At 35.8% G+C, this 24,732-nt stretch overlaps 1 protein-coding gene across 1 annotated transcript; it reads right to left on the bottom strand.

The window, feature by feature from the left end:
• Positions 1–460: 460 nt before the first annotated feature.
• On the bottom strand, positions 461–24,732 carry VWA3A (von Willebrand factor A domain containing 3A). Its single transcript, XM_077786871.1, is given in 33 exon segments — positions 461–537; positions 540–567; positions 1,867–1,930; positions 2,299–2,396; positions 2,965–3,091; positions 3,342–3,493; positions 4,004–4,148; positions 4,631–4,775; positions 5,461–5,569; positions 6,072–6,224; positions 6,374–6,471; positions 6,847–6,957; positions 7,996–8,095; positions 9,487–9,627; positions 10,631–10,701; positions 11,132–11,330; positions 12,229–12,373; positions 13,042–13,116; positions 13,933–14,052; positions 14,963–15,057; positions 16,020–16,100; positions 16,335–16,438; positions 16,529–16,667; positions 17,410–17,535; positions 17,997–18,062; positions 18,446–18,554; positions 19,797–19,922; positions 20,188–20,294; positions 21,311–21,409; positions 22,154–22,208; positions 23,109–23,191; positions 23,285–23,386; positions 24,002–24,732. Coding segments are annotated over 33 exon segments (3,570 nt in total). The 5' UTR covers positions 24,140–24,732; the 3' UTR covers positions 461–478.

Genomic DNA, 24,732 nt, shown 5'->3' with positions numbered 1-24,732 from the left:
TTGTATGTCTAATAATTTCTGAATCATCAGCTCTAAATCTTTCTTTCCTGCCAAAAAGCGAAGAATTGAAATAATTATTAGCAAAACTTCTCTGTGAGAAAAACATGAATTATAAGCTTTGTTTTCTGCATTAAGGCAATTTCTTGGACTTTCTATGCAAAACTGGAATAAAGAATTCTCTTCCTAACATCACAGCCATATGTCCCATCTGTTAGGGATAATAAACACCAGTAAAGAATTCTCAAACCAACAGACAAAAAAGGCAGTTCAGACATACCAGCAACTAATTGAAGAAATTATTAATGCAATGTAGTAAAAGAGAAACAAAAATTGTGATTCTGCACTACGATACATACACTGTTAAAATTTCTCTTAGCTATATTGAAAACTATCCTCTACTTATATTTAAACTTTGTAGGGTTCAGGGCTTGATTTACTTTGAATTTTGCAAAATCTGCAAGTGGAGTCACTGCAGCACTTAACATCTGCAACTTCTTGTCTTGCCAGCTGTTGTGACAACAAAGAAAAAAATCTTGTTTCTGCTTGAAGCTGGAAGGTGTGAATACACTTTGAAAAGAAGCAGGTGAATGGTATGATTCCAAACCTCTTCAGCATCTTTTCTTCCTCTAAAATTTAATCCTACAAGCGAAGCACACAAATACTTTTAAAAATACAACTCAAAAGATATAAAATGCATGGGCTCAGTGTCACTGTTGACAAAACAGTAATAGAAAAAACAATATAACTTAAACTGAAAGTAATCAAGTTTCCTTCCTCACATGCTTAATGGGGCTACAGTGCTATGCCCTTTCTGGAGAATTTGAACAGGAATGCCTTCCTGTGAACTTCAGCAGCAATACAATTTTCTTTGGAAGGCTGAGATACAGAGATAATTGTGGAACACAGCCTTTATCTCTGCATGCCTGTAACAACTTCTTTGCTCCTATAGGGTGGTTTTATATCTGCTCCCTCTCAAAGCATGTCTCGTGAGTGATCAGCTCTTAAATGCTGAATTCTGCAGACTCAGAAATACTCTGACACACTCACACACACTCTTGCACACCAGGCTCCAGATTTCACTCTCCATGAACCAGACATTCTTAACCAGCAGGTGAGACTGGATTTTTTTATTCCTATTTGAATTACTGGGCAATGTTTTTGAACCAAAAGACAAACTACAGCTATAGAAACAAGATTTTTAAAAAACCCAGTCTAGCTCTGTATCTGCCTTACCCAATTCCTTGATGAATATCTTGGCAGGCCAACTTTCTCTAGTGCAACTCTGCAGTTGTCTGTTTTCCCTCACCAGCTCTGTGACAAATGCTTTTGTCTTGTTTAACCCTGAAAAAGTACTTCCACCCAGCAATTTCTCTTTTCCTGTGGTTTTTACTTTGCCAATTTAAAGCAGCAGGTTGGCTCTGTGAGAGGTTCAGTCTGCCCAGCTGGCTCTCCCACCACTCTGTAAGGACAGTCCCATGTTTGCTGAGGATGTCTTTGCTGTTAGTGGGGTCCTTTGTCAGTAAGCCTTATTTAACAGATAAATCATGCAGCCCATGCAACAATTGTTATACAGCCATTACATCTGGTTAAAACTCTCTAATATGCTTAACTGCTTGCTAGACCATTACTAACTGCAAATACACACCTGCCTTGCTCTTTTCAGCCCAAACAGTTCTCTTCAATCTCTTCTTTGGTTATATGGGGTTTTACTGTGGACTATCTCAGCTAAGATCTAAAATCACTACAAATGTTTCCAAGTTTGGAAAAAGTGACTTCTATAAATGAATACATTTACTAAAAAAGTACCCTTCTACTGAAATACATGAACTATACATAAACTATGATGTAAATGTGGTGACTGTTTACCTGAACACTTTTTTGAAAGCCAGAGTTGTCTTTTCGATTTGTGTTCCATTTTTCAAGCAATAATCTGTTTGAAAGAAAAACAAACCCCAAGGAATTACAGCAGTTTTTCACAGAGGCACAGAACACCTTGGAGTCTTTGTTTAACCTTGTCCTTAGGTGACATTTCACTGAGGAGGTATAATGCATTTTAAAGTTCTTTGCAGGAACATTTGCCTACTCTTCCTATTGAATTGGTGCTTTCTGGTTCTGGATTGGCAGTTAGGAAGGGTGACAATGAAGAAACATAAGGATCAATACAATTTAATTGTCCTTCACTCCTATTCTAGACAATTCTCCAGGTCTATTTTTTTATATAACAGACATTGGGAGTTGGATATTCTTGTCTTCATTCCACAAAATAATAAAATACAAAAATTATTGATAAATACTCACCTCCAAGATTTTGCCTGCTTTAAGAAACTTCTAGCTTTAGCTACTTCTTCAGTAAGTTTCTTTAGATCATCTCCTTCAAAGTAAGGGAAAACTGGATACTGAAAACACAGTTAAAATGTTTTTACTTGCACCTATTTACTATTTTCTGTTTCCCAAGCTGAATTAACTGATCCTAAACTCTAAATTTCCCTACTTGCAGAGAAGGTCTTGGTCTTACAAGGGGAGAGCAGAGCAAGCCTAGATTGAACCTGGGTCTGTTCAGTAACATTTTTCTACTGTGGTAATGCCTGAGGTGTCATGCTGGAAAATCAATATGCTAAGCACCATAAAAGAATTTTACAATTAAATTAAACACAAGATGGGAAGGATAAGGAGATAGTAAAAGCTGAATTTAGCTTAAAACCACATGCAGACACATGATATATTTTTTACTTCTCTTTCAAAACCTGTATTGCACTGTCTATTCCTTTCAAGGGCTTGGGCACCTCACCAAGGCAGTGAGCAGAAAGGCAAAAACAGATATTAAGATTTCTCTTTTTGGTTTTAATCTGAAATATCTTAGAAGTTTTGTATTATTTTTTCCCCATTGTTTTTCTAAGTGAAGTTTCTCTACTGATGAAGAACTAAGTTACAAAGAAACGAAACAAACCAATTTATTTAACATACATCTTCATCATCCAGCCCCTCTGTCAATATTCTGTGTGCTGCTAATTGTCCATCTTCAGCTCCTGAACTGCAGTGGAAGCGCCCTCCTGTTTGGGCAGCAAGCTTCCTCAGGAATTCAACAGCTCCTCTGTTAGCACAAAGTAGAAAGCTACTTATGAAAATTATTTTCTGAAAGCAACAGCAAAATAATTTCTAAGAACTCAAAGATATGACATCAAAACAAATAACTTGGAGGATATGATTATAAATTCCTGTATGAAATGTAGGCCATGTGGCAATTGCCTGTGTCAGAACAACCTTCCCCATTACCATGCTGGTAATGAATAAAGTAGTAATTTCAAGAGATTTTTGTTTTCTTCTTGCAAAATATCACATACTTGTCTGCACAGCTAAAACAAATGGTGTGGATTTTTATATCTTGCTTCTTTATCAATCTTTCAATTTCTTTCAAAATCAGACTGCAACTGGTGTCTGGTTTTCCATCAGTCAATAGATACAGTGCCTCTACACCTTGGAAACTGAAAGCCTTCTGAAAAGCAGAAAATAAGCTTAAATAATTTGTACATTTATATATGAAATGCTATACTTCAAAACAAAAACACCATTCCAATGATTTAAGATAGTTTCTATTTGCCAATACATTTATATTTGATCATTAATCACCTTAGTTTTGTCTTTTCATTTTCACTTATTAGGGAAGGAGATCAAGGATATAAATTTGAAAATTTAAGTAGATAATTTGTAGCATAAGACAACATATTTTTAAGCAGGGCATTGCCGAAAATTGACTCATTGAAATAACAAAAGTAACTGGTTTTGGAGAACTACAGACAAAAGATTTTTACATCATATTTTATGGGAATTAAAATTGTTTAATGTCTTAAAATCAGGCTCACTAGCATGTGAATGAAAATTATGAAAATTTGCTAGAGTAATTGACTCAGTGGACATCTCTGTAATACACACGTCATGCAGCTGTACTGGACTTCACTCATGATGAAAGCCATACAGTTATTTAGAGATGCTGTGGCACACCAACCTGTAAAGCTGCAAGGATGCAGGAGTTCCCATGAGCATGGCATGTGGAAGCCCACTGCACAGCATCATGGCAGCTTTCATCAGTTGCCTCTACAAGATTCTCTTTCCAACTCTCTGTATTTTCTGCAAATCTCAGCAGGTTAAACCTGAGGAGAAAGATGACCCACAACATTTAACCCTAACCAATACAATGAATCACTTTGGATAAGACAGTTTCGAAATAATTAAATACATAAAATTAAAAAAAAACAAACAAACAAAAACCCAACAGTAAAAAAACCAAACCCAACCAAGCCCCCTATTAAAAAGCCTAGTGTTAGATTAAGATACTCAGCCTTGGAAGAGTCAAAAAGTATATCTTACTTTGCAGGAACAGAAAATCTATGGGAATGCTGAGCCTGAAAGGGTAAACAGCATCAGCCTAAAGCAGAGGCCCAGATCTTAGAGAGTTTAGAACTTAAAATTGGTAAAAGCAACAGAAAAAGCAGCTCTTGTCACATGCACATTATAATCTAACATACAATAATTAATTGAATTGTGTTTCAGTGCTATACTACTGTAATTATTAAGCAATCTGATTACATAATAATGAGTGCAGATTTCAGTCTTTATCAGTAATTCACCATACCTGGCTTCATTTTTTCTCAGCTGTTCCCAGATAAGGGAGGTAAGTTCTTTTGTGACAGGTGGCAAATATGGGCCCATGGAACCAGATGTATCAATCAAAACACAGACATTTGCTTCTAAAATGGTACCAAACAATCTTCGGCTTCCTGGGCCAGAACATTAATTAAGAGTAATTACATAGGCTTATTTTATTGAGCATAATGTAAATCTTCAGTCTTTAGGGGTAATTCTGGGCACATTTCTACATAATTAAGTCAAATCTATGTGGCAATTAGGTAGTTAAAAGGTTAACAATAGAAAAGTGTTTGGCCATTTCAAAATCAGCACTATCAAGCATTAATTACTAGCTAGTTGTAGCAACTTGCATTAAATAATTTGTCCTTTACAATCCAGCAAAAAATTAAACTATTTCCCAACAAAGATCTTTATGAGCAACAGAGAGATAAAACAGTCTTCACCAGTGGTGATGCTGAACTTCTAAGCAGGGTGCATTCTAAGCAAAACATGCAGAAAAGGTAATTTTGCTTGTATATGTTACTGTATATATTCTGTTGATAGAAAGTTTCTACTCTCTATAAGCTTCTACATACTCTACACAAAGACCAAAACCTAATTATTTGTCAGCAAGCAAGATGTTTGTCAGCTGCACAGATGCTGAATTCTCTTGTGTTCACAAAAATAAGTTTTAAACTTTCAATGAAATGCAAGTCAGAGAACCTTTAATCACACTGGAGGTTCAGAGTTACATTCAGATCCATTCTAACAAAAACAGCAGACAAGAAGGTTTTGTACATACTTGTGCTTCACAGGAAACCAGAGGCACACCAGTACCTGAGAGAAGCCACTGCACTCTCTGGATATAGCGCTGCAGCACCTTCTCCAGCTGCACTGTGTAGGTTTCCAGTTCTTTAGGCTGAAAGTGCAGATGTTTCACAACCCCCTGGAAAAATTCAGTTTGTACAAGAGCATCTTACTTTAGGAAATCTGAGCTGAGCTACTATATATGCATTGGACATCAGGGAGATTTTTGTCTTTTTATCTATAAAATATGATAGGAAAAATTCTGTGACTCTGTTGCTTACACTTAACTTTCTATGCTTCTCTCCAGTCAATAAACAAACTGAAACAATCAAGATCCAACATTTTCCCAGTTTCAACTCACACATGATTTTGAAAAGTTTAACCTAAATTTTAAAAATTATTTTTCACACTGTATGAACGGAGGAGATGCTACACATTCTGAAGAATATGCAATTTGGACTTCAAACATGCTAAATGGTTTCTTGTGATGAATAAAAGACCTTCTCTAGCTTGCTAGTGGAAGTATGATTTAGAAAGAACAGGAAAGAGTGGAGAGAAAAGCCAGAAACATCAATCAACATTCACTAAACATATACAAAGCCTTCCAATAATGTAGATATTTAACATCTGCAAAAACCTACATTGATTTCTATACTGGGGAAGATAGAGCAGTATTTTGCTGATACTTTCTTGTGCAGAGACTCCACAGTTGTCTTCTGGTGAGTACAGCTCGGACCAAACATTAGTCTGGGCAATTCCAGTTTAAGCTTTTTAATACTGTACTTGGTCAGCCACTTGCAAGACAAACAAATAGAGCAATTGATTGTTGGCAAATATTAGAACAGTTTAAGTAATAACACATTGTATAGAATCACAATTAATGTTTACATTAATTCAGATTGATAGCTCCAAAATGGCAATTTATTAGTAAGGAGAAAAATACCTCTTTGCTTGAACAGATTTCCTCTTCCTCTGGCAATTTGACAGAGCAAACTGATTTTCTTACACACATTGCCTTTGGATACTTCTGATGTATTATACCTATTTAAGAAATGAACAAAATACCAAAAAATCACTTACTTTAAAAAATTGTCACCTTCAAAAAATTCCAAACCAAATCCTCTGTAATCAACTAAACCATGTTAACAGCACTTTTCCTCATAGTACCTTTGACCAAAATATCCCAAGGGACTTAACAAAAGAAAAATCTAATCAAAAAATCAGTGGCAACGGTGGCAAAAAGTGCCACACACCTGCATCCAAACTAAAAATCCTTATCACTATTTGGTAAGTGAAACTCTCTCCCACTCACTGTTCAAAGCACCCTGGTTATCAGTGACTTACCATCCTGCCAGTTTTATAATGGAAGAGCTGATAAGAAAAGGGCTTCACCCATCCCATCCTGATAACACATACCCACATTTCTTCCTTCTTCAGTGTAAAATACAGACACAGAAAGCTCTGGCTGCTTCCTGGGTTTGTGCTTTCCTTTATTCTCAGTCTGAGGCCATTCTTTAATTGTTTGTGCTACAAGAAAATAATAGATAAAAAACCCCATTAATTTAGCTCAGCTGGATAAAACTCTTACATGAGAAGAATTCAACCCTGTTCTTCTCTTCGTATATTCCTATTACCACAATTATAAATGCTTCATTTGATTTGATACTAATTAAGAAAAATCATATTACAGCACTATTTCAGCAACTTTCATAGAAATTAAACTTTTACAAATAAGAAATTACCATCAGGAAGAATGTCACAGGAGTTAGTTTGAAAAAAATTAGAAGTTCAAACATGCATAATATTTGTTGGAGAAACCAGTTAACTTAGTACAGAGCACCTCAGATGCAACTATGAATCTAGACTTGTAAACAATGCTACATATCAACATCAGGATATTTCAAGACTAATGGAAAGAAAAATAAAATGCAAATGTTAGTGATGGCAAAATAAAACCACAGGCAAATAATAAAAAAAAGAAACAGAATAAATGAATTGGGCTTTAAGGTACCAGCAGTAACTGGAACCAGTTTAAGAGCTTTTCATACACCAGGAGCAGCTGGAAGAGTTAGCACTTCACTCAACCTGACAGTGGTGTTGTACTTTTCCTTCATTACTAGATCATAAATAAATCAAGTGGAACCGCATATTAGGTAAAATGAGATGTAAAAGATTTAGTGGCAGTGTATACATTAAACCAATAACATAAGAAATTTTTGAACTGCTGAGACTTATGGCTTCAGGTGGGGGACACAGTGGGGTTCTACTTTCCATCACACATCTGACATTTTCTAATAAAGGTCAGGTATTCCATCCTAGGACCTGGAAATCATTGCACAGCTCTGCAGAGCTCTTTCTTTGCACAGTGTAGAAGCAAATTAGGTAAATCATAGCTAAAACTCATCCTAAAGGAATTCCAAAACAGCATGATGGTTCCTATAAATCTGATTAAAGAAACAATTCCAGGAGTTTCTAAAGTCTTAATTTAAATCTATAATTTAAGTACTGTCTTTTCAGCAAAACCCAAAGGAAACTGAAGACAAAAAGGCCCTAATCCATACAGACCTGGTGGAATTCCTGCTTTGGCACTAGGAGGACGCCATGCCAGAACTCTTACAGGAGTATTTCTCTCTGCACAATGGCTGTCTTTAACATCCTTAAGCACCTTTAATAACAACAACAAAAAAAGTAAAAAGTGTTTCAGATGGATCGTATCTGCATTATTCTAATCTGGAACTATGCTTCTTTATTATTTAATTCCTGCTTTACTATTCCACAGAATGCCATGACAACACATCAGTTTGCAGTTTCTTGCTGGGTTAAGTAATTCTAATTTCTCTGTTTTAATTATCTTGCCAATATAATCTGCTATCATAGACCTAAAGATTAACATCTACATGGAGAGGAGTTTGGACCATTTTTGCCACCTGAAGGCACAGCCTAGTATGGTAATGGCCTTGCTGTATAGAATACAGTATTTAATATCTTCCTCAGCATTTTAGTGACTATTGAAAATCTAGTGCTGACACGAGGAATTTCTCCTTTGGATTTGGCTTATCCCTCTAGAGATTGAGCAGTCTGCTAAACAGCACAAGCACTTGTTTAACCCTACTGTAGTATAAGACTTGCTGTGACACTGAGTCTTCAAGCAACTACATTAATATACATTAACTTAATATACAGCATTACTATAAGTATCACCAAACATCTACAGACAACCCCGTATCCATTTTCTACCAAGTTTAACCCCTGCAAAATTATGCTCTGTTGTCATCTCTGAGTAATTAGTTTCTCCTGCATTTGTGAAGAGGTGTTGAGAATATGTCACTTTTGATAAAACAGCCTGACAGCCTGGAAGACCTACAAAGCCTTTGCAACATTCCCACACCTACATTCCCATTTCCTACATTCCCACACCTACAATGCCATTCCCATTTGAAAGCTCAGAACTGAAAGTTCCAGCAGACACTGGCTCTTTATGCATATTACAGATGTGCACACCTACTCAAAACAGATAGTCAGAATTAACAAACACTAGCAAAATCCCAGGGGATTCAGTAGTGCAGCTCCATGGAAATAAGCACAGCAAGCAGGAAACAAATCCTGAATGCTGTTCTTGTTTTATGCTGGCTCTCTGGGAGGCCAAAGACATGCTACTGTCTCATCTGTAAATGAGCAGAACATCATAATATTCAGTACCTTCTAGAAGGACTTGTAAAATAGATGTAATTTTGTAACAAATCACATTTCTGCTTTGCCTCTGTTTGCATTAAACTTTACTTTTTAAGGTCAGAGAAAGGATTATTTAGACACCTTTTGACACTACAGTGTGGTTCCATTAAAATTAATTACTTACTATTACGCACTTTTTGTTATATGTAGCATTTTGAATGCAAACAAATTCAAAGCACTATCACAGTGCTGCTCTTATTTCTTCAGATTTTCAGCTGAGCACTTCTCTCACCAAGAGGAGCATCCAATAGCTGGGCAGGATCTTTAATTAACACACAGCATATTAAAAATGGGACCATATCAAACCATTCCAGCCAGACTCACAGCTGTGGGTTTAGGAGATGGCACCTTCTGTGGTTTTTTTTCCTCATTCCTCATAAGCACATTTGAGTGTCCTTCTGGTGTGAGGGGTTTCACAGACTGATTTACTGAGCGCTGCTTTAAGGACTCCACTAAGAATGCACACTGAAATGCAAATCCACATTGTTTAGTAATTCAGATACATGGAATTTAAGGAAAAGACACTTCAAAGACAGGTATTTTATATTTACTACTATAATAATAAATAGAATTCCTATCTCACAATGCTTAGGACCTCTAATGGAACAGAAAGGCTCTTGTGCTGTGCTTGCTCAAACACACAGTATGGAAACCCTTCCTGCTCTGGGCAAACAGATTAAACCAAAAGGCAGCAGTGTCCCTAGCCCAAGGCTAGAACAAAGTGGAAGATGGTGAACTAAGTATATCTTGTATATGAACCAAGCAATTGTTACACAATAACAAAGTACTTTTAGGTGTCCTTGAATAGCCACCAGCTCTTCGTTTAGAAAAATCCAACTTTTGTGACTCAGATTTGCATCCAACAGGGTCTGAGCCCTCAGGACAAGGCTCTTACTGCATATCTCTTTCTATGCACACTTTTTAAAGAAAGAGGCACACACTGCCAGGCTGGCTGTACTGCTGCAGTTATTCTGTTGGATATCTTTGGAAAAAAGTCATGTGCATGGAATATGGTGAGATACAGTCTAATTCTACACCCTCAGTACACTTGAGAAAACAACTGGTTTAGAATTGACAAAGCCATTGTGCTAATGAGAAGCCCTCCCTACACTGGGACTTACAAGAATGTAGTATGTTATATTTGCATATAACATATATAACTTCATTATAATGAAGAATTAATTTACTTGAAAAGAATTCATCACAGGATTTGCTACAACAAGTAGAATCACTTGAACTGTAAACTTGTATTTGGTATGGAATCATGGCTACTCCAACACTGTTCACTGCTGTGCTGTTGTGCTTTCTAGTCCATATATACTCTATGGTCACTATTCCCACACTCTAGAACATTCCTGCTCATCATAAAAGGGTTTTGTCGAATCTCTTCTGAATTGTCAGCTGAAAAAACACTTGAATTTTTTTTAGGAAGAAACAAGTAATTTACAAAGTTCTATGTAATTCATACCTTTTGGGAATAGTTCTTTGCTTTTTCCATTTCAGATATAATACTGGTAATATCATCACTTTCAAAAATACCTAATAATCAAATAGATGCTAATTAGCATGGGTTTCTTAAAGTGTACAAAATAAGCATTTTTTTAAATGCACAACAATTTGTACCGCATTCAATACCAATGCAGAGAATAAAAAAAACCTTTATTTCCTGCAAGCCTGATCATCTGGACTTATAATATCAATGACTATATTTTAAAGCATCTTTAAAAAGGCTAACAGAATATGATGAATTCAAGTAGAAAAAAAAAACCCAAATGAACTCCTTCATTAAGGCTGCATTATAATATTCTGCAGTGTGGTTAAAAGTCTCAATAAAACTATGACCTATGTTTATATCTCATTGCTCTCAACATATCTTAAAAAAAGTAAAATACTTGATTTGGGAGTAAAAAAGCATTAATAAATATTATTTCATTAATGAAAAAGAAGAATGTGCTGACTTTGCTCATACCTGCTTCTCCAAACCAGTGAAACCTCCCATTGGCTGCCTGTACAATTTCTTTAAAAGCAATAGCAGTTTCCCTTGGGCTGGCATAGCGGGCTGGAATAATCCCACTGGAGTCAGTGCCCTCTGTTACACTGAACAGACAGACATGGAGCTGTAAATCCAAACCTCTGCAAGCCTCAGCCACATAAGCACTGATTGTGTGCTGTAAGACAGAGAAGAAAAAGCATCAGAGGTGAGCCTCTACCTCAGACAAGCTTCCATCTGCTCCACTGGTTCCTGACTGATGTACAAATGCTCCCAGTTGGAGCAGCTCAGAAGAGGAATGTTCCCTGAATAGTGCAATGCCTCCTCAGTCCATGCAGATACATAACAATTGTCACTACTGCTGGTTACAGCAACAGCTCTACTGCAGGCAAGAGGTCAGCTGGGATACATTGGGAACCAAAGACAGAAATTGTGGACATCAATTTAGCTTTGCACTGAAGAAAAGTTGGGATGAAACTGTCCATTTATCCCTCATTTTCTTGTCAACATATGGCCTTTCATGATTTCTTAAGACTGCCCAGAGTTTCCAGAGGTTTGGTAACAAAAGCAGGAGACACCTCACTGCACACATGTAGAAACTTGAGGCTGTGCACACAGCTTAATGGCCATGGAGCACATTCACTACAAACACGGATCCTAGCAGGGGATTACTGGGATATAAACAGAAGTTGTCTCTACAGAGCATGCTGTGGACTTCCACTGGAAAATTGTTTATTCCATGAGTTGTACAGAAATGATAAATTACAAAAAATCAGCTTGCTCCAATTCAAATCTGAAGCAAAATGATGCTCCGAGCTGGAGTGGGCATGTCTTGATTTTCTGTAAGTTACATATAATTAATTGTTGCTACCTCCTACACATGATTAACAATTGCAGAAATGGAAATTTGGGATCCTGAAAGTTGTGCTGCCTTACATATGTAAAGAAGGAATATTCTGCCAATGAACTGTGATGACTGGATATAAGGGAAGAAGGGATGGGGATAAAAGAAAAAAACAAAGTTGATATTAGTTTTGATAGGCACTTCGAGAAAAGTTGCCTATGATGACACTCACTGTCTCCTGATCAGGTATTCCAGTAGTCAGAAGGTAGAGTCCCTGTGATTTGTGTTTATCTTTGTCTTTGAAGTCAACTTCCACAGCTCTTCTGAGCGCACTCATGAAATTTCTACTGCCCTTGCACTCCAAGCCCAACACCCACCTACACCAAGATGTTTACAGTTCAAAGAATGAAGAACCAAAAACTCTTGTTTCTGCTCAAAGCAATAAAAAAAATTAATTATCTTAAATAACACCACACTGGAGTCTGAAGTTTTTCAAAACAACAACGAGCAAAACCAGATTATATAACAAATTATTTGTTCTGGTTTCTGTATTGCCAGCATGGCAAACTAGTTTTTAAAGTAAGATACAAAGTAAAAAGAGGAAAGAATTCTCTCCTAATTTTATGTGGAAAAATATTCATACAGGAGAACTTACAGAAACAGAAATGAAAGCAGAGCTATAATGAGAACACAGAAGATGTGACTCCACAAACAGAAACCTGGGATTTTTTTCCAAAACATGTGGGAAAAACCCCATTGTTTAGCTCTCACATCCCAACTGAACTTGAAGCAGTTTTCCATTATTTGTGTAACCTCTTCATTCCTTATTCAGACACTTTGGTATCTGTCTACATATGTATTAGATATACACATGAAACATGAAGTCACTTCAAGCTTATTAACTTTTACAATGCTATTTTCACAAGAAAACAATCACTGTAGAACATGGCAGACTACTTTTGTAACATGATAAACTTGTACAATGTTTTAGTTTGTAATTTTTCCCTGTGAAATTCACATACATGGGATAATTATTTGATCCTACCTCCAAGCCTTTTCTAAATTTTCTGGTTGGGAAGGACACAGTTCCTGCTGCCAAGGCACAATATCACTTCCAAATCTTTCACAGAAAGATAACAGCAATTAATTTTCAGATTATGGTGTAGAACAAACAAAAATATAAAATAAGAAAAATCTAATTTGGAGTATTACAGATATAAAACTGCCCGATGCCAACTATTTTCTCTTTCAAACCATTTAATTATCCACATTTATCCATCACCCAAAGTTTATTTGATTTTCTTTCCTGAATAGGATCCTACATGAGCTGGGAAAAGCTCAGAGAAAGGATTGTGAAAAAGGAACTCCAACCTTCAGCTGCTGCCTGTATCTCTGTTGTGAGATAAGGGCTGTGTTCTCACACCATGTTAGGAACTCCATGAGCTGCTGGCTCTTACTTTTACCTGCCAGACACCTGCCCAGCAGCTGCTTAGCAGTAGCAACTGTTTCTGCCTGCCAGTGCTGAGTACAGAGTTTTAACACTATAATATATTAAACAGTATTTGAGTTACTGTAAAATTTAAAGGGTGCTCTCAGTTATGGTACCTGAGACATCAAAATCCTCTTCTGGTAAGTTTCTGACGGTGAATTAATACTGTTATGAACAATATAGCAGGATGAGTATTTGTTACAGGTATGATGCAATCAATTCCAGTGACCCTCACCCAAAAAACTGATTTTTAATTAGTAATCTGGTCTCCATACCTCTGGTTCATGTACTCACCCAATACGGACCAATCAGTGCTAGTCTGGCAAATACTTCACTAGAAAACATTAAATACTAAAACATGCCTATTAGTTACTACAATCTCTCAGCATACTTCTTTCATTGCAATGCACTACAGTTATTTTAAAAGACTCTTAAATAGTTACTTACGCTATAATATTAAAGTAATCCTTATTTGACATTTGTTCCTCAAGTAAAAGTCGCAAATAATCTTGGATATGAGAGATGTAGGTAGAGTTTGTCACTGATATATCTACAAGCACAACTACCCTATAGAAAAAAATGCTATTCATTAAAAAAAAAAAAGCCTTATTTAATTATGTAGTCTTATCTTGAGTGCACTCTAACTTATCAGGGAAAATATCTTCTACCTATGTATCAAAATGTGTAAACACTGAATCTACATTTTTAAAAATTCTGCAAAACATCAGGTGACATTTAAAAAATAAAAATAGAAACAGTAATGGAAATTTCTATCTTTCCTAAACTATGGAATAGTCAGGGTACTGGCTACTTAGTGCCAATAGTGGCTCCTGAACCCCAAACAGCTCCTCCTTCTCTGAACTTGAGTAACTAAAACCCTCCTGGAATGTGTGGATGTTTGCCATAAGGAGAGCTATTGGATACTTCACTCTCCTTTCCCAGCCAACACTCCAGGAACATATGGAATATTACTCCAAAGACAAATGGTTAAGATTTCTCTCAGCTCATCAGTGCCAGAGTATTGTTCAGGTACAGACTGACTGATGTTACTGAGCATGGTACCTGCTGAGAGTGAAGTGTTAATGATGAGCTGCTCAGCATGGTCAGTTTTAGGTCTTGTATGCAGAGGCAGTGCAGGATGGTCACAGTTAATGGACATGGGATAATTTGGGAGCAGTAGTTTTGAAAAGACCCACAGATGTGATGGACAGTCAGTGGGATGTGAGTTCCCAGCACAACAGAGTGACCAGATGGGCTAATTCAATCCTTAATCAATAAGCAAGAAAATCTCTAGTAACAGGGGCCTCAGCGACCTTCCTTTTGTCTGAAACTCCATATTCAAGGTTTGTAAGCAGGAAAACAGCAAATGTGCATTTGAGGTTGGGTAAGGCCTCAGACAAGATGTAAATAAACACCTTCCTCAAACACATTAAGACTTCAAACCTCACAAAAAAACCCCCACAATTGAATACAATACCTTCTTTCACAAACACTTCCCCATATTCTTCTGCTGGCAACAGATAGCCAGTCAATTCGTTTCTCATAGATTCTTACCATTTTAGCAAGGAGTTTCTATGCATAAATAAAGAAAATCTATGTTAAAAATAGAAAGTTCAAGTCTTTTATTGTCAAATGCTTAATACAAAAATAACATAATAGCATAGTAATGAAAATTTTTTTCATTCATTTAGATAGGACATTTCATTCTTAGTACAGATATGAGAACACAGTCCATGAAAAAAACATAGTGATAAAAAAGCAACAAAGAATCTAAAGGTCTGTATCTCCATTTTTCCTCTTGCCACCATATTTCAAAACAATGCTCAGGCATATCAAGAAAAGAAAAGAAAATGCTTTAAAAATACAGTTTTTGCAAGCTTACCCTTTTTTCAATAGCATTTTTAGGCAGTGCTCATAACAAAACACATAATTTAACATAAACACAATATTCTCAAATACATGTAATTCTTTAATAGTGTCAATTTGATATTAAGGTAATTTGTCCAAACTTTATACACCATGACCTTTCCAAGTCTATGCAAGTATTATATGAGGGCATATCTAGCTAGAAAAGGACACTGAACTCACAAACAAAACTATAATTGAACATGTACAAAACACAAGCATCTCCCAGTGAGCAAGAAGCCAAAGAAACTGCTTTTCATTTCAGCCACTTCACACTCTCCTTTTGGTCTGGCTGTAGAGTTCCACAGACTTCACACCCCTCCCGCTTTAATGAATTATTTGCCCTGACTGGAAACATTCCCACAGCCCTTTGTCAGGACTGCCAGTGAAGTGGGAAAGCAAAAGGAATGACAGACTACTATATAGCAAACCCTGGTTGCAAACATCCCAGATAGCTTCTCTTCCATTAAACCTGTCCCCCTCTCTGATGACCTGCACTCTGATCTAGAAGGAAATCCTCAACAATCACTACATGAATCCCTGCAATACTTAGCTAACAATCTAATTAATGAGGAATAATTAGATGGTAGTCTAGCCCTGACAAGGCCACATCGTGTTAGACAACTCACCTGATAGTTGTACAATACTGGCACGTCAACATGGATATTTTTTACAGTTCCATCATACCACTCAAACTGTGTCATCACTTTCTAGAAGGATAAGCAGAGTTAACTGTTTACAGAGCCCAGCGTAAGAAAGACTAACATGGAATTTCTTCTGGGTCATTCTTAAGAATGACATTAAGTATTTGAATTGAATCTATGACTCAAATTTCAGCGTGTAGAATTTCAGCTAACTTATAAAGTACTGATTTAAATTAGAAAGATGTAGCAATAGAAAGAAAAAAACCCACAAACCCAGGGAAAGTGTTCCTCATCACTTGCCTCATGTAGAGTTGATGACACTGTTTTTTTAAGAATAGGTACAAAATCTTCCACAGGAGAGAAAGCACTGGGAGCCAGAACTTGATAAAGGTCTAACTTTTTAGCTATGGGAAGAAAAAAAATACATTAAATGAAACACATACTCTGTTTTTAATTCATGTTTCATACCTGTTAAGCTTTTCTTTCTGTGCTACCTTTCAATCCATATGTCTTTAACCAGTCTGCTGAGGTTTTGGTCAGGATGCCTGGTGTTTGAATATCTAATGGTGCTTTGTGCTTTGCAGGCTTTGGGAAGAAGCTAGAAGGTGCTGTATTTGCAAATGCTGTGGAAACCTAAAACAGATTTCAAGAAAAGCTCTTAAAAGTCAACATAATTTATTTTTACCCTCAATTCAAAATATCCAGAATGGAATCCTGGTGAACATAATTAAAACTAAAGGGCTGGGATTCCAATGAGCAAAATGCTTTGAAAGTAGCTATCAGTGGTCCTCCTAAAAATGAGCTTTTACTGGGGATAAAGAATTTTCTAACTCATTTCAGATTTCTGCTGCACAGCTAGTCTACACAGTCCTTAGTAACAATGAGGTTGGAAGAGGAAAAAAAAATATATGTGTACAGCATAGGAAGTATGAGGGGAAATATAATTAGAAATTTTATCCACAAAAAAATTCCTCGCAGACTTGTATAACAGTGCTACAAAGACAAGACCTTATAAGTTTGCAGTGGATTCAAATGTCCAACTAAATCACATAGGAGTAAGTATCTTTTCACCAATTTAAAAGAGTGTTGGAACCTCATTTATATGACTGTGCATAGAGTTAGGCTAATGCTCCTTAGATTCCCATTACAATGACAGGACAATGTTCTTTTAATGCATTTTGAAGAATATTTAGTAAAATGTCTCCTTTACTGATTTTGTTCTTAATTTCCTCCAAACAATTGATTTTCAATAGAGAATACTCGAAGTTCACATATCAAAATACCTGACCAATAATACAATTTTTTCATATTGTGGACAGTTAAAATTTCTAAACCTAATTATTCAAAGTACATCTGAAAATAAAAATATACATACATCTGCTCTTTTACTACCAAGCAAGCCACCAACTGTTTTTTGAAAACTCTGTTTTATGCTCTTGAGCAGGTCCTTAGCATTCTGGGATTCCTGAAGTAGCAGATGAAAATCACTGCTATCAAAATTCTGCAATTATAAAACAAATGGGGAAAAATATGTCAACTATTGTTCAAACACCAACTGAAAACAGCTTTCTTACTTTACAGGGCAAACATCAATACAAGACTGCCTGGCATGGCAGAATTGTGTGTGAATGTATCTAATGCTCTGCATATAAATTAGTAATAATTTATAAACAAGATATTACTTTATTACTTTGAATCACTCTGCAGTAAGGCATTGCTTTTATCAGCCATAAGTCAGTAAACAATAACCGCAAAATTTATTGCACTTTTAGGAAATGTTTTCAGTTGCAGAAAGAACTAACCACAGGTTTATTGAGCACATTCTCAGCATTTCTATGACAGAGACTTTCAGCACCAATTCTTACTATCAACTTCTACTCAGGTGATAATTATTTTACCTTCTCAAAGTGAAGAATCATGAGCAAGAGAGAAAAATGCTTTGCCTCTCTCCTTGTCACCTACCTCTCCCTTGGAAGAGTAGCAATGATAATGGCCTCCTACAGCTTCTGCAAGGTTCTTTATAACTGCCTTCATATAGAAATAGAAAGAGAAACAGTTACTTTGACTTGAAAGTCTCTTTTGATAATGTGGGTTGTTGGTATTCAGTTCTTAGTAGAGACAGAAAAAGAATATTTGAAATACATATGGTGAGAAAGCCAAAATAATTATATTTCCATCATTTGCATACCAGTCTCATTTTAATATGGCTGAAAAACTGAGTAAAGCAAGTTACAAGATGATGCTCCAAGCAATTTTTTCATGTCTGCAAATATGTTCTGAAGAGAACCAAACACTAATTCAAGAAATCTAATGATTAGGTTAGCTTCCCCACAAGTTTGTGAGAGAAGGCATTTCAGCTGAATAGGAAAAAAATGCACTGCAGGAAGTGAAGTATTAACACAATTACTTACAACAGAGGCAGGGCTGCTGCAATCATATGTAACAGTGTGAATCTGCACTTTTCTCCCCAGCGTACACTGCTGAGCATAATCACATAACATTTCAAAAGACTGATCAGGACTGATGAAAAAAAAGTAAAGAAAGACAATATTAACAATGGCAGTAATCAAATGGAAAAAAAGGCCATACTGAAGAAGACATGGAAGAAAACCTTGGAAAGAAATAACAAATCATAGGAATTATTTAGGTATTTAGCATTATCACACCTTCTCTCCCTCTTTCAACCATTACTGAGATGTCACTACTGGAGTTTGGTTCTGTCCTGAAAAACTGGATTATAACAAACCACTAGGATTCTATTCCCATTCATAACAGCTTGTGAATGAAATGTTCTGAAGTATTCCCTGTTAGCCCTGAAAGCTAAAGATCAGGAGTGGTGACTTTGGCCACTGTGATAACAGTGAAAACCTTTCAGCTCTGGTATGTAAGCATGTCTTCTGTTTCCAAAAGCACCGAAGAAAGTAAAACTTGGCTTTATGTTTAGAACTTAGCGTCCCACATAGTTATCATTTCCCGACCTCTTAAGGCTAGTAGAAACCTTTTCTTGCAGTTACACTTCTGCCAGGGACAAAAATTAAGGAATTCTTCACATAGGATAAACTTCTGTTTTGTCTTCAAAGCTGATAATCTTGGAACCTTGTAATTCACACTGTGTGTTCAATAAATTACTTGAAATTAAAGTTTGCTTACTCTAAGTATCAATCTTGCCAAGCTTACACCATCCCCTTTTGCACACTAAAATAAAATAAAATTAGTAAACAAGGAGTAAGGTAACACTCCTAGAATCTTTATTGTAGTCTTTTCCTTGTAATCCCAACTCCAATATTGGAATTTTCAAATTATAACAGTAGAACCGCAGAATTTAAGTCTATAACTTATATAATCTCACCTGGTTTCATTTATTTAATCAGACATTTTAAGTTCTCTATTGGCACTACTAAGATCACAGAGAGAAGAATCTCTGAACTCTTAATGCTATTTTATAGCAAAATCTATCTTATCCTGTGTGGATTCTTTCAGTGACATCTTTAATGACATTTAATTGATGTAAAACTAGAGCTAGCAGGCCCTCAATAGATTATTGGGTTAAGTGATCTGCAAAGGAAACACATAGCTTCATAACAGAAATGAGATTTATAAATAGTAAAAAAAGGGAAGAAATAAAAGAATTCAAAGGTATAAACTAAAAATATGTAATATGCAGATCTTGAATTTTCTATTTATTTTTGTATTAAGTTCAGTTTCTTGTACCAATCCTGTATCCAGGTTAAATCTGGCTGTTAAGACAGACAATGAACTTACCAGCTTCCTACAATAAGAACCAATGAATTCAGTTCTTTCATTGGAAGGACATGCCTTAAGGCTTTCAGCAAATTGCAGCCTGGACCAGGCTCCAGCTCTTGCACCCACTGTCTTGCTTCATGTAGCCTAGGAGAGGCAAACAAGAAAAAGAATATTTAGGTGCTAAATAATATAGATCACAAAGATTGCTACAAACCACAGGAGCAGCTAAGATATTTTATATGTAAAAACCATCTTGAAACCACCAACCACATGTCAAATTCATGGCTTTTCTCCCCTCTTAAAATCACTGCAGGCACAAGATGTAAAACATTATTACCTACCTGAGATTGCTCAAAATAAAATGGAGACCTTGTCTAAACACCTTGATTTTTCAGAGAAATTAACTTACACATGAACATTGATGGTTTTTGGACTCTCCCACAGTGGTGAAATTTCTGTACTGAATGAGAGGCAGTACAATTGCTTCTTATAACAAAGCTGCTCATCTATTAAGCACTAATAAATAAAAAAATGATGAATGCATTACTATCCATGCTGCTTCTGGCAGGGTTATTATGCAAAAGACTAAAAATAGTGACAGCAATATTTTCAGCTACCACTAAAAAAGCTTCCAAAAAAAACCTCACAGAGATTTAAATATTTAGTAAGGATATAAACAAAACCTGCAAACTTATGGCATTCCAAAATAATTTGCTAATGGGGCATGAGGCAGGGATATTTGTTGTTCTAGTACCAGTTTTTCTCTTCAGCTGATGACCACATGAAACAGCAGAGATCTAGAATGCACATATTCACCCACCATGCAATTTCTAAAAAATTGTTAGCTCACAATCATGGACAGTTAAACAATAGTTCAGATAATCACACTAAGCAAACCAGATTATGGAAACTGAGTTTTCTTGAAGGAGTTTTATTTGAAACACACAAATGAAAACTACAAATAATATAAATTGATGGTAAATAATTCCTGAATGTGGGAAATTTAATTGTACCAAGTGTCAAATATACACATTATATCTTCCTTCCTTACTGAAAAAGTTTTCTAAAAACAAAGAGCACAATAAAGGACAAGTCTCTTCTGAGATGACAGAAAACTATTAATTCACCAAGGTTCTGTCAAAAATTGTGAAGTGGACCTTACTGAGACAAAACATTAACTTAAAGAAAACTACACTTACTATAAATATCTCTATGTAAAATTTGTCTCTACTTCTTACAGTTGGTTTTGTTAAGCAAGTTTATTCTATAGAGAATGTTGATAGAATTGAGAAACTTTAACAGTAACACTTCCCTTAATAATATTTTGAAATACACTTGATTTGTTTTGGACATAAACAAATAGTACACTTTCAAAGACATTTGGAGCATACTTTTCTACAACAGAAAATTTCTATTCTATTGTATATTAGGATTTTAAGCAGATTTTTTTTCTATTTGGTTCCTGGCTTCTAGCTCCACAAAAATTTGATTAGTATGTTAAAATAGGCAAAATTTGCTTTACTATTACTTACCAAAAGGTTCTTCTGAAAATCCAGTAGTCTAGGTCCATAACTCAAATGAGACACATCAACCAAAAGTCCGACTTTAGTTCCTTTTATAACACCAAACACCTTAGAAAAGTCACTGTAAATATTAGCTTATCTACAGATTAATAATTTTATTGTTTTTTCTGTACAGCGCCATTTTTAGATCAAGTATTAGGTATTTATTTTAATTTTAAGCTTTTTAGCATAAAGATGACACACTGACAAAGGCAAGCAGGAAAAGAAGAAGAAAAAAGAGAGTCCTACTGGCTCACAGTTAATCCTTACCAGTGAATCATATTACCTTCTTCCCAAGAAAACTTATTCATTACTTGAGAGGATAAATATTAAAATAACTTTGTCCCCTTCAGGCTAATTCAAGCAACTTTGTGGAAACCAGATTTTGGAGTGCTGTATTTTTCCTATTCCCTTCAAGAGCGAGTTACATCTGAGCATTAGCACTGCCAGGCACAGTGTGATGAAGCAACTGTACAAGAGTGGGCAAAATGAACTACAAGAAGCTCCACTCCAGGCAGAGGTTAAGCTCAGCATTGTCTGCTCCCACTTGAATTGCGCTGAGAGGACCTGATGACTAAGACTGCAAAGAGAAAGGAAAAGACTAAATCTAGAAAGCAGAAAACTGCATACCAATGAAAGGTCAGGGAAAACAATCCACTGTCAACACCACTGCATATGATGTGGAACTTGTAGTAAATAATGAAAATACAAAGGCTTTCTGGAAGCCACTTTTCACTAGTATTCAGAAGTTAATTTAGTCTTTAATGCCATATAGAGTTTCATTCTAAAAATATACTGCAAAGTTCAAGTTACCTTTCTGCTGTCCTGCAACAGCCACTGAATTCGGTGCTGATATAGGTCAATCACTCTGACAAAAGGCAGAACACACATTTAGCTACAGCACTCTCTCACACTGGGTCTCAGTGTAACAATCAACCACCTGTCTTCATCACATCCCCTTCTCACAGATGCAAAATCTGTGAGAAACAGGTATTTTAAAATATGTTAAATATGACCTTACACAACTGGAGGCTGCAGGGCTAACCACTTAAATACTTCTTTCCCTAAAGCAGAACAACTTCCAACAGTTTAATATTAAAATAGTTATAACCTGAGGTAAAACAAAATGCTTCCTCTTCTCTAAAATTGTTTCACTTTAATCAATGAATTTTTAATTCCGTGTGCTACAAGATGGCAAACAGAAAGTTTAAGCCAATATTTTAAAGGGGCAAATCCATTTTGCTTTTTCAAAACAGAAAAGCTGCTTCTGTTTTATAAAAGCCTGACACAGTGAGGTATGCTGAAATGGCAGCATTCTTATCAATGGTGAAGATTATTCTATGGCTTATTGAACCTATAAATTAAATTAAGTTTCTTGATTGTATAGACTTAAGACTCATTTAGAATACCTTCAGCTTCCATATCACAACTGCATCCATGACTTGAAGCTAATCCAAGTTACACAAAGTACAATCCCCAAATACACAGTGTTACCTATGGAAACCTGACCATGCACTGGCTTCCTTTCTAAAATGAGCAAAATTTGCTTCACATCAACACCTGGCTGATAAGCATCTTCCTTAAAAAACTCAAACTTCAACTGTAGTGAGTGTAATTATGCCTTACTCTCAATCTCAGCAGAAGGGATTTAATGTTGAGAAACTCTGAGGTTCCCAGAGATAACAAATTAAGATTTAATGCAGCATCTACAGTAATGGAGATACAGAATCACTTACACATCAGAACAATAAGGAAGATGGATACTTACTCAGAAAGTCTGCATTCAAAATCAGTAACAGTCTCCTGTGTAAACTCCATCTCTTCACCAGCATTTCCTGAATTCCTGGAGCACTATGCATGGTTAACATCAGAGATGCACACAAGTTAAGACTGACTAAAGAAAAGGCAGTGTTGTACTAACAAAATAATATTGCCTTCATTTACCAGATACTCTAATGTTAATTGCAAGGATTCCAAATTGTAGTTTCTTACCCATTCTTCTGTTGTTTGCACCTTTTGAGATTGTGTTTTCTTCATTTCTCCTCTCTACAGATCAAGTGAGAGGAAATTACATGCAGTATGAGAAATTAGATGTGCTATTTAAATGTGTCAAAAATATAAGCCCTAAGGAGAGTTGCTGCTAGGCAGTGCATGTCCAAGAACATAACTTTATGTACTGGAATACTCTTTTGAATGTGGGGTACAAAGGAAAAGAAGCTTTCACAATATTCCCAGATGGTGAGCTAAAAGGAAAAGAGAGCTTAGTTTAGAGCAGACAAGAATGAAGACAAGAAATAGGAGAGCTCAATAAAAGAATTATAAAAAATACCCTAGTGATTTACCAGAGAGGAATAAAAATAAGCATCTCCCAAACACAACTTAAGAGTTTGAACTTGGCTTTTGCCTTTTGGAGGAAAAAATACAGCATCAACAGTTGGTCTCATTTATTGTTTTACCCAATTTGTTCTCAGATTCATCTCTGCAGAGAAACTACACACAGTTTTATGACATGAGTGATCACACCATCAAACTAACTGTGTATATATGCAAATATATGTAAGGAAGCATATTAGTTGTCTATCAGTTTATTTACTCCCCACTGTGAATTTATAATGGGTATGCATTATAAATTGTATTATTTTGTAGGAAATAGTCACCTACCAGCACATCTTGGGTCTCGCTGCTATGTGTTCCCAGCGATCCATTATCTGGTCCTAGATGAGGCACAGCAAAGTCTTGCCATGGTGGGTGATGACCCTGTGGATGGAATTTTGGCAACCTACAAGACAATAATTTCATGAGAACGATTCATTACCCATAATATTCCTGTACTGTCATAAAGTAATTTCAAGTTTTTTTCTGTAGGAACTGTTCTACACTTTGTCAGTTGTTTAAGCATTAAGTTAATATATGATGTTTTGAAGGGATATAGTATATACTTCACATGAATTATAATTTATTTTCTAGCTACATATGAAGTTTCAACTAGATATTGTAACGGTTTCCTCACCCAGCTTTTTCTAAATATTGATCATTGTCCAACACCCACGCCATTTTCCTGATGTGTGTAGCCACTATATTAATAGATTTAGCCTTGTTAAAAATAAAAAGATAGCATGAGAGTAAAAAAATTAAAATCTTCAGGAACAAACACTATTAGAAAGGTATTAATATTGTCAGGAACTTAAATGGTAATTTATATTGTATGTGTGACAACAGCAAACTAAAAAATAAAGAGAAGTTGCAATTATCCATTTATAGAAAACACATTTAGGAACTATTCTGCAGGAGTTGCTTGTTAATGGATTTTATGCAGTTAATTATATGCGTGCACAGCTGCTGGGAGACCGGCTACAGAGCTCAACCAGAAAAAGAGATTAACCACAGCAAAC

The sequence above is a fragment of the Lonchura striata genome, chromosome 16, assembly GCF_046129695.1.
Source record: "Lonchura striata isolate bLonStr1 chromosome 16, bLonStr1.mat, whole genome shotgun sequence".
In the NCBI taxonomy this organism is placed as follows: domain Eukaryota; kingdom Metazoa; phylum Chordata; class Aves; order Passeriformes; family Estrildidae; genus Lonchura; species Lonchura striata.
The sequence above is the reverse complement of the archived record's forward strand: the minus strand, read 5'-3'. Positions and strand labels throughout refer to the sequence as shown.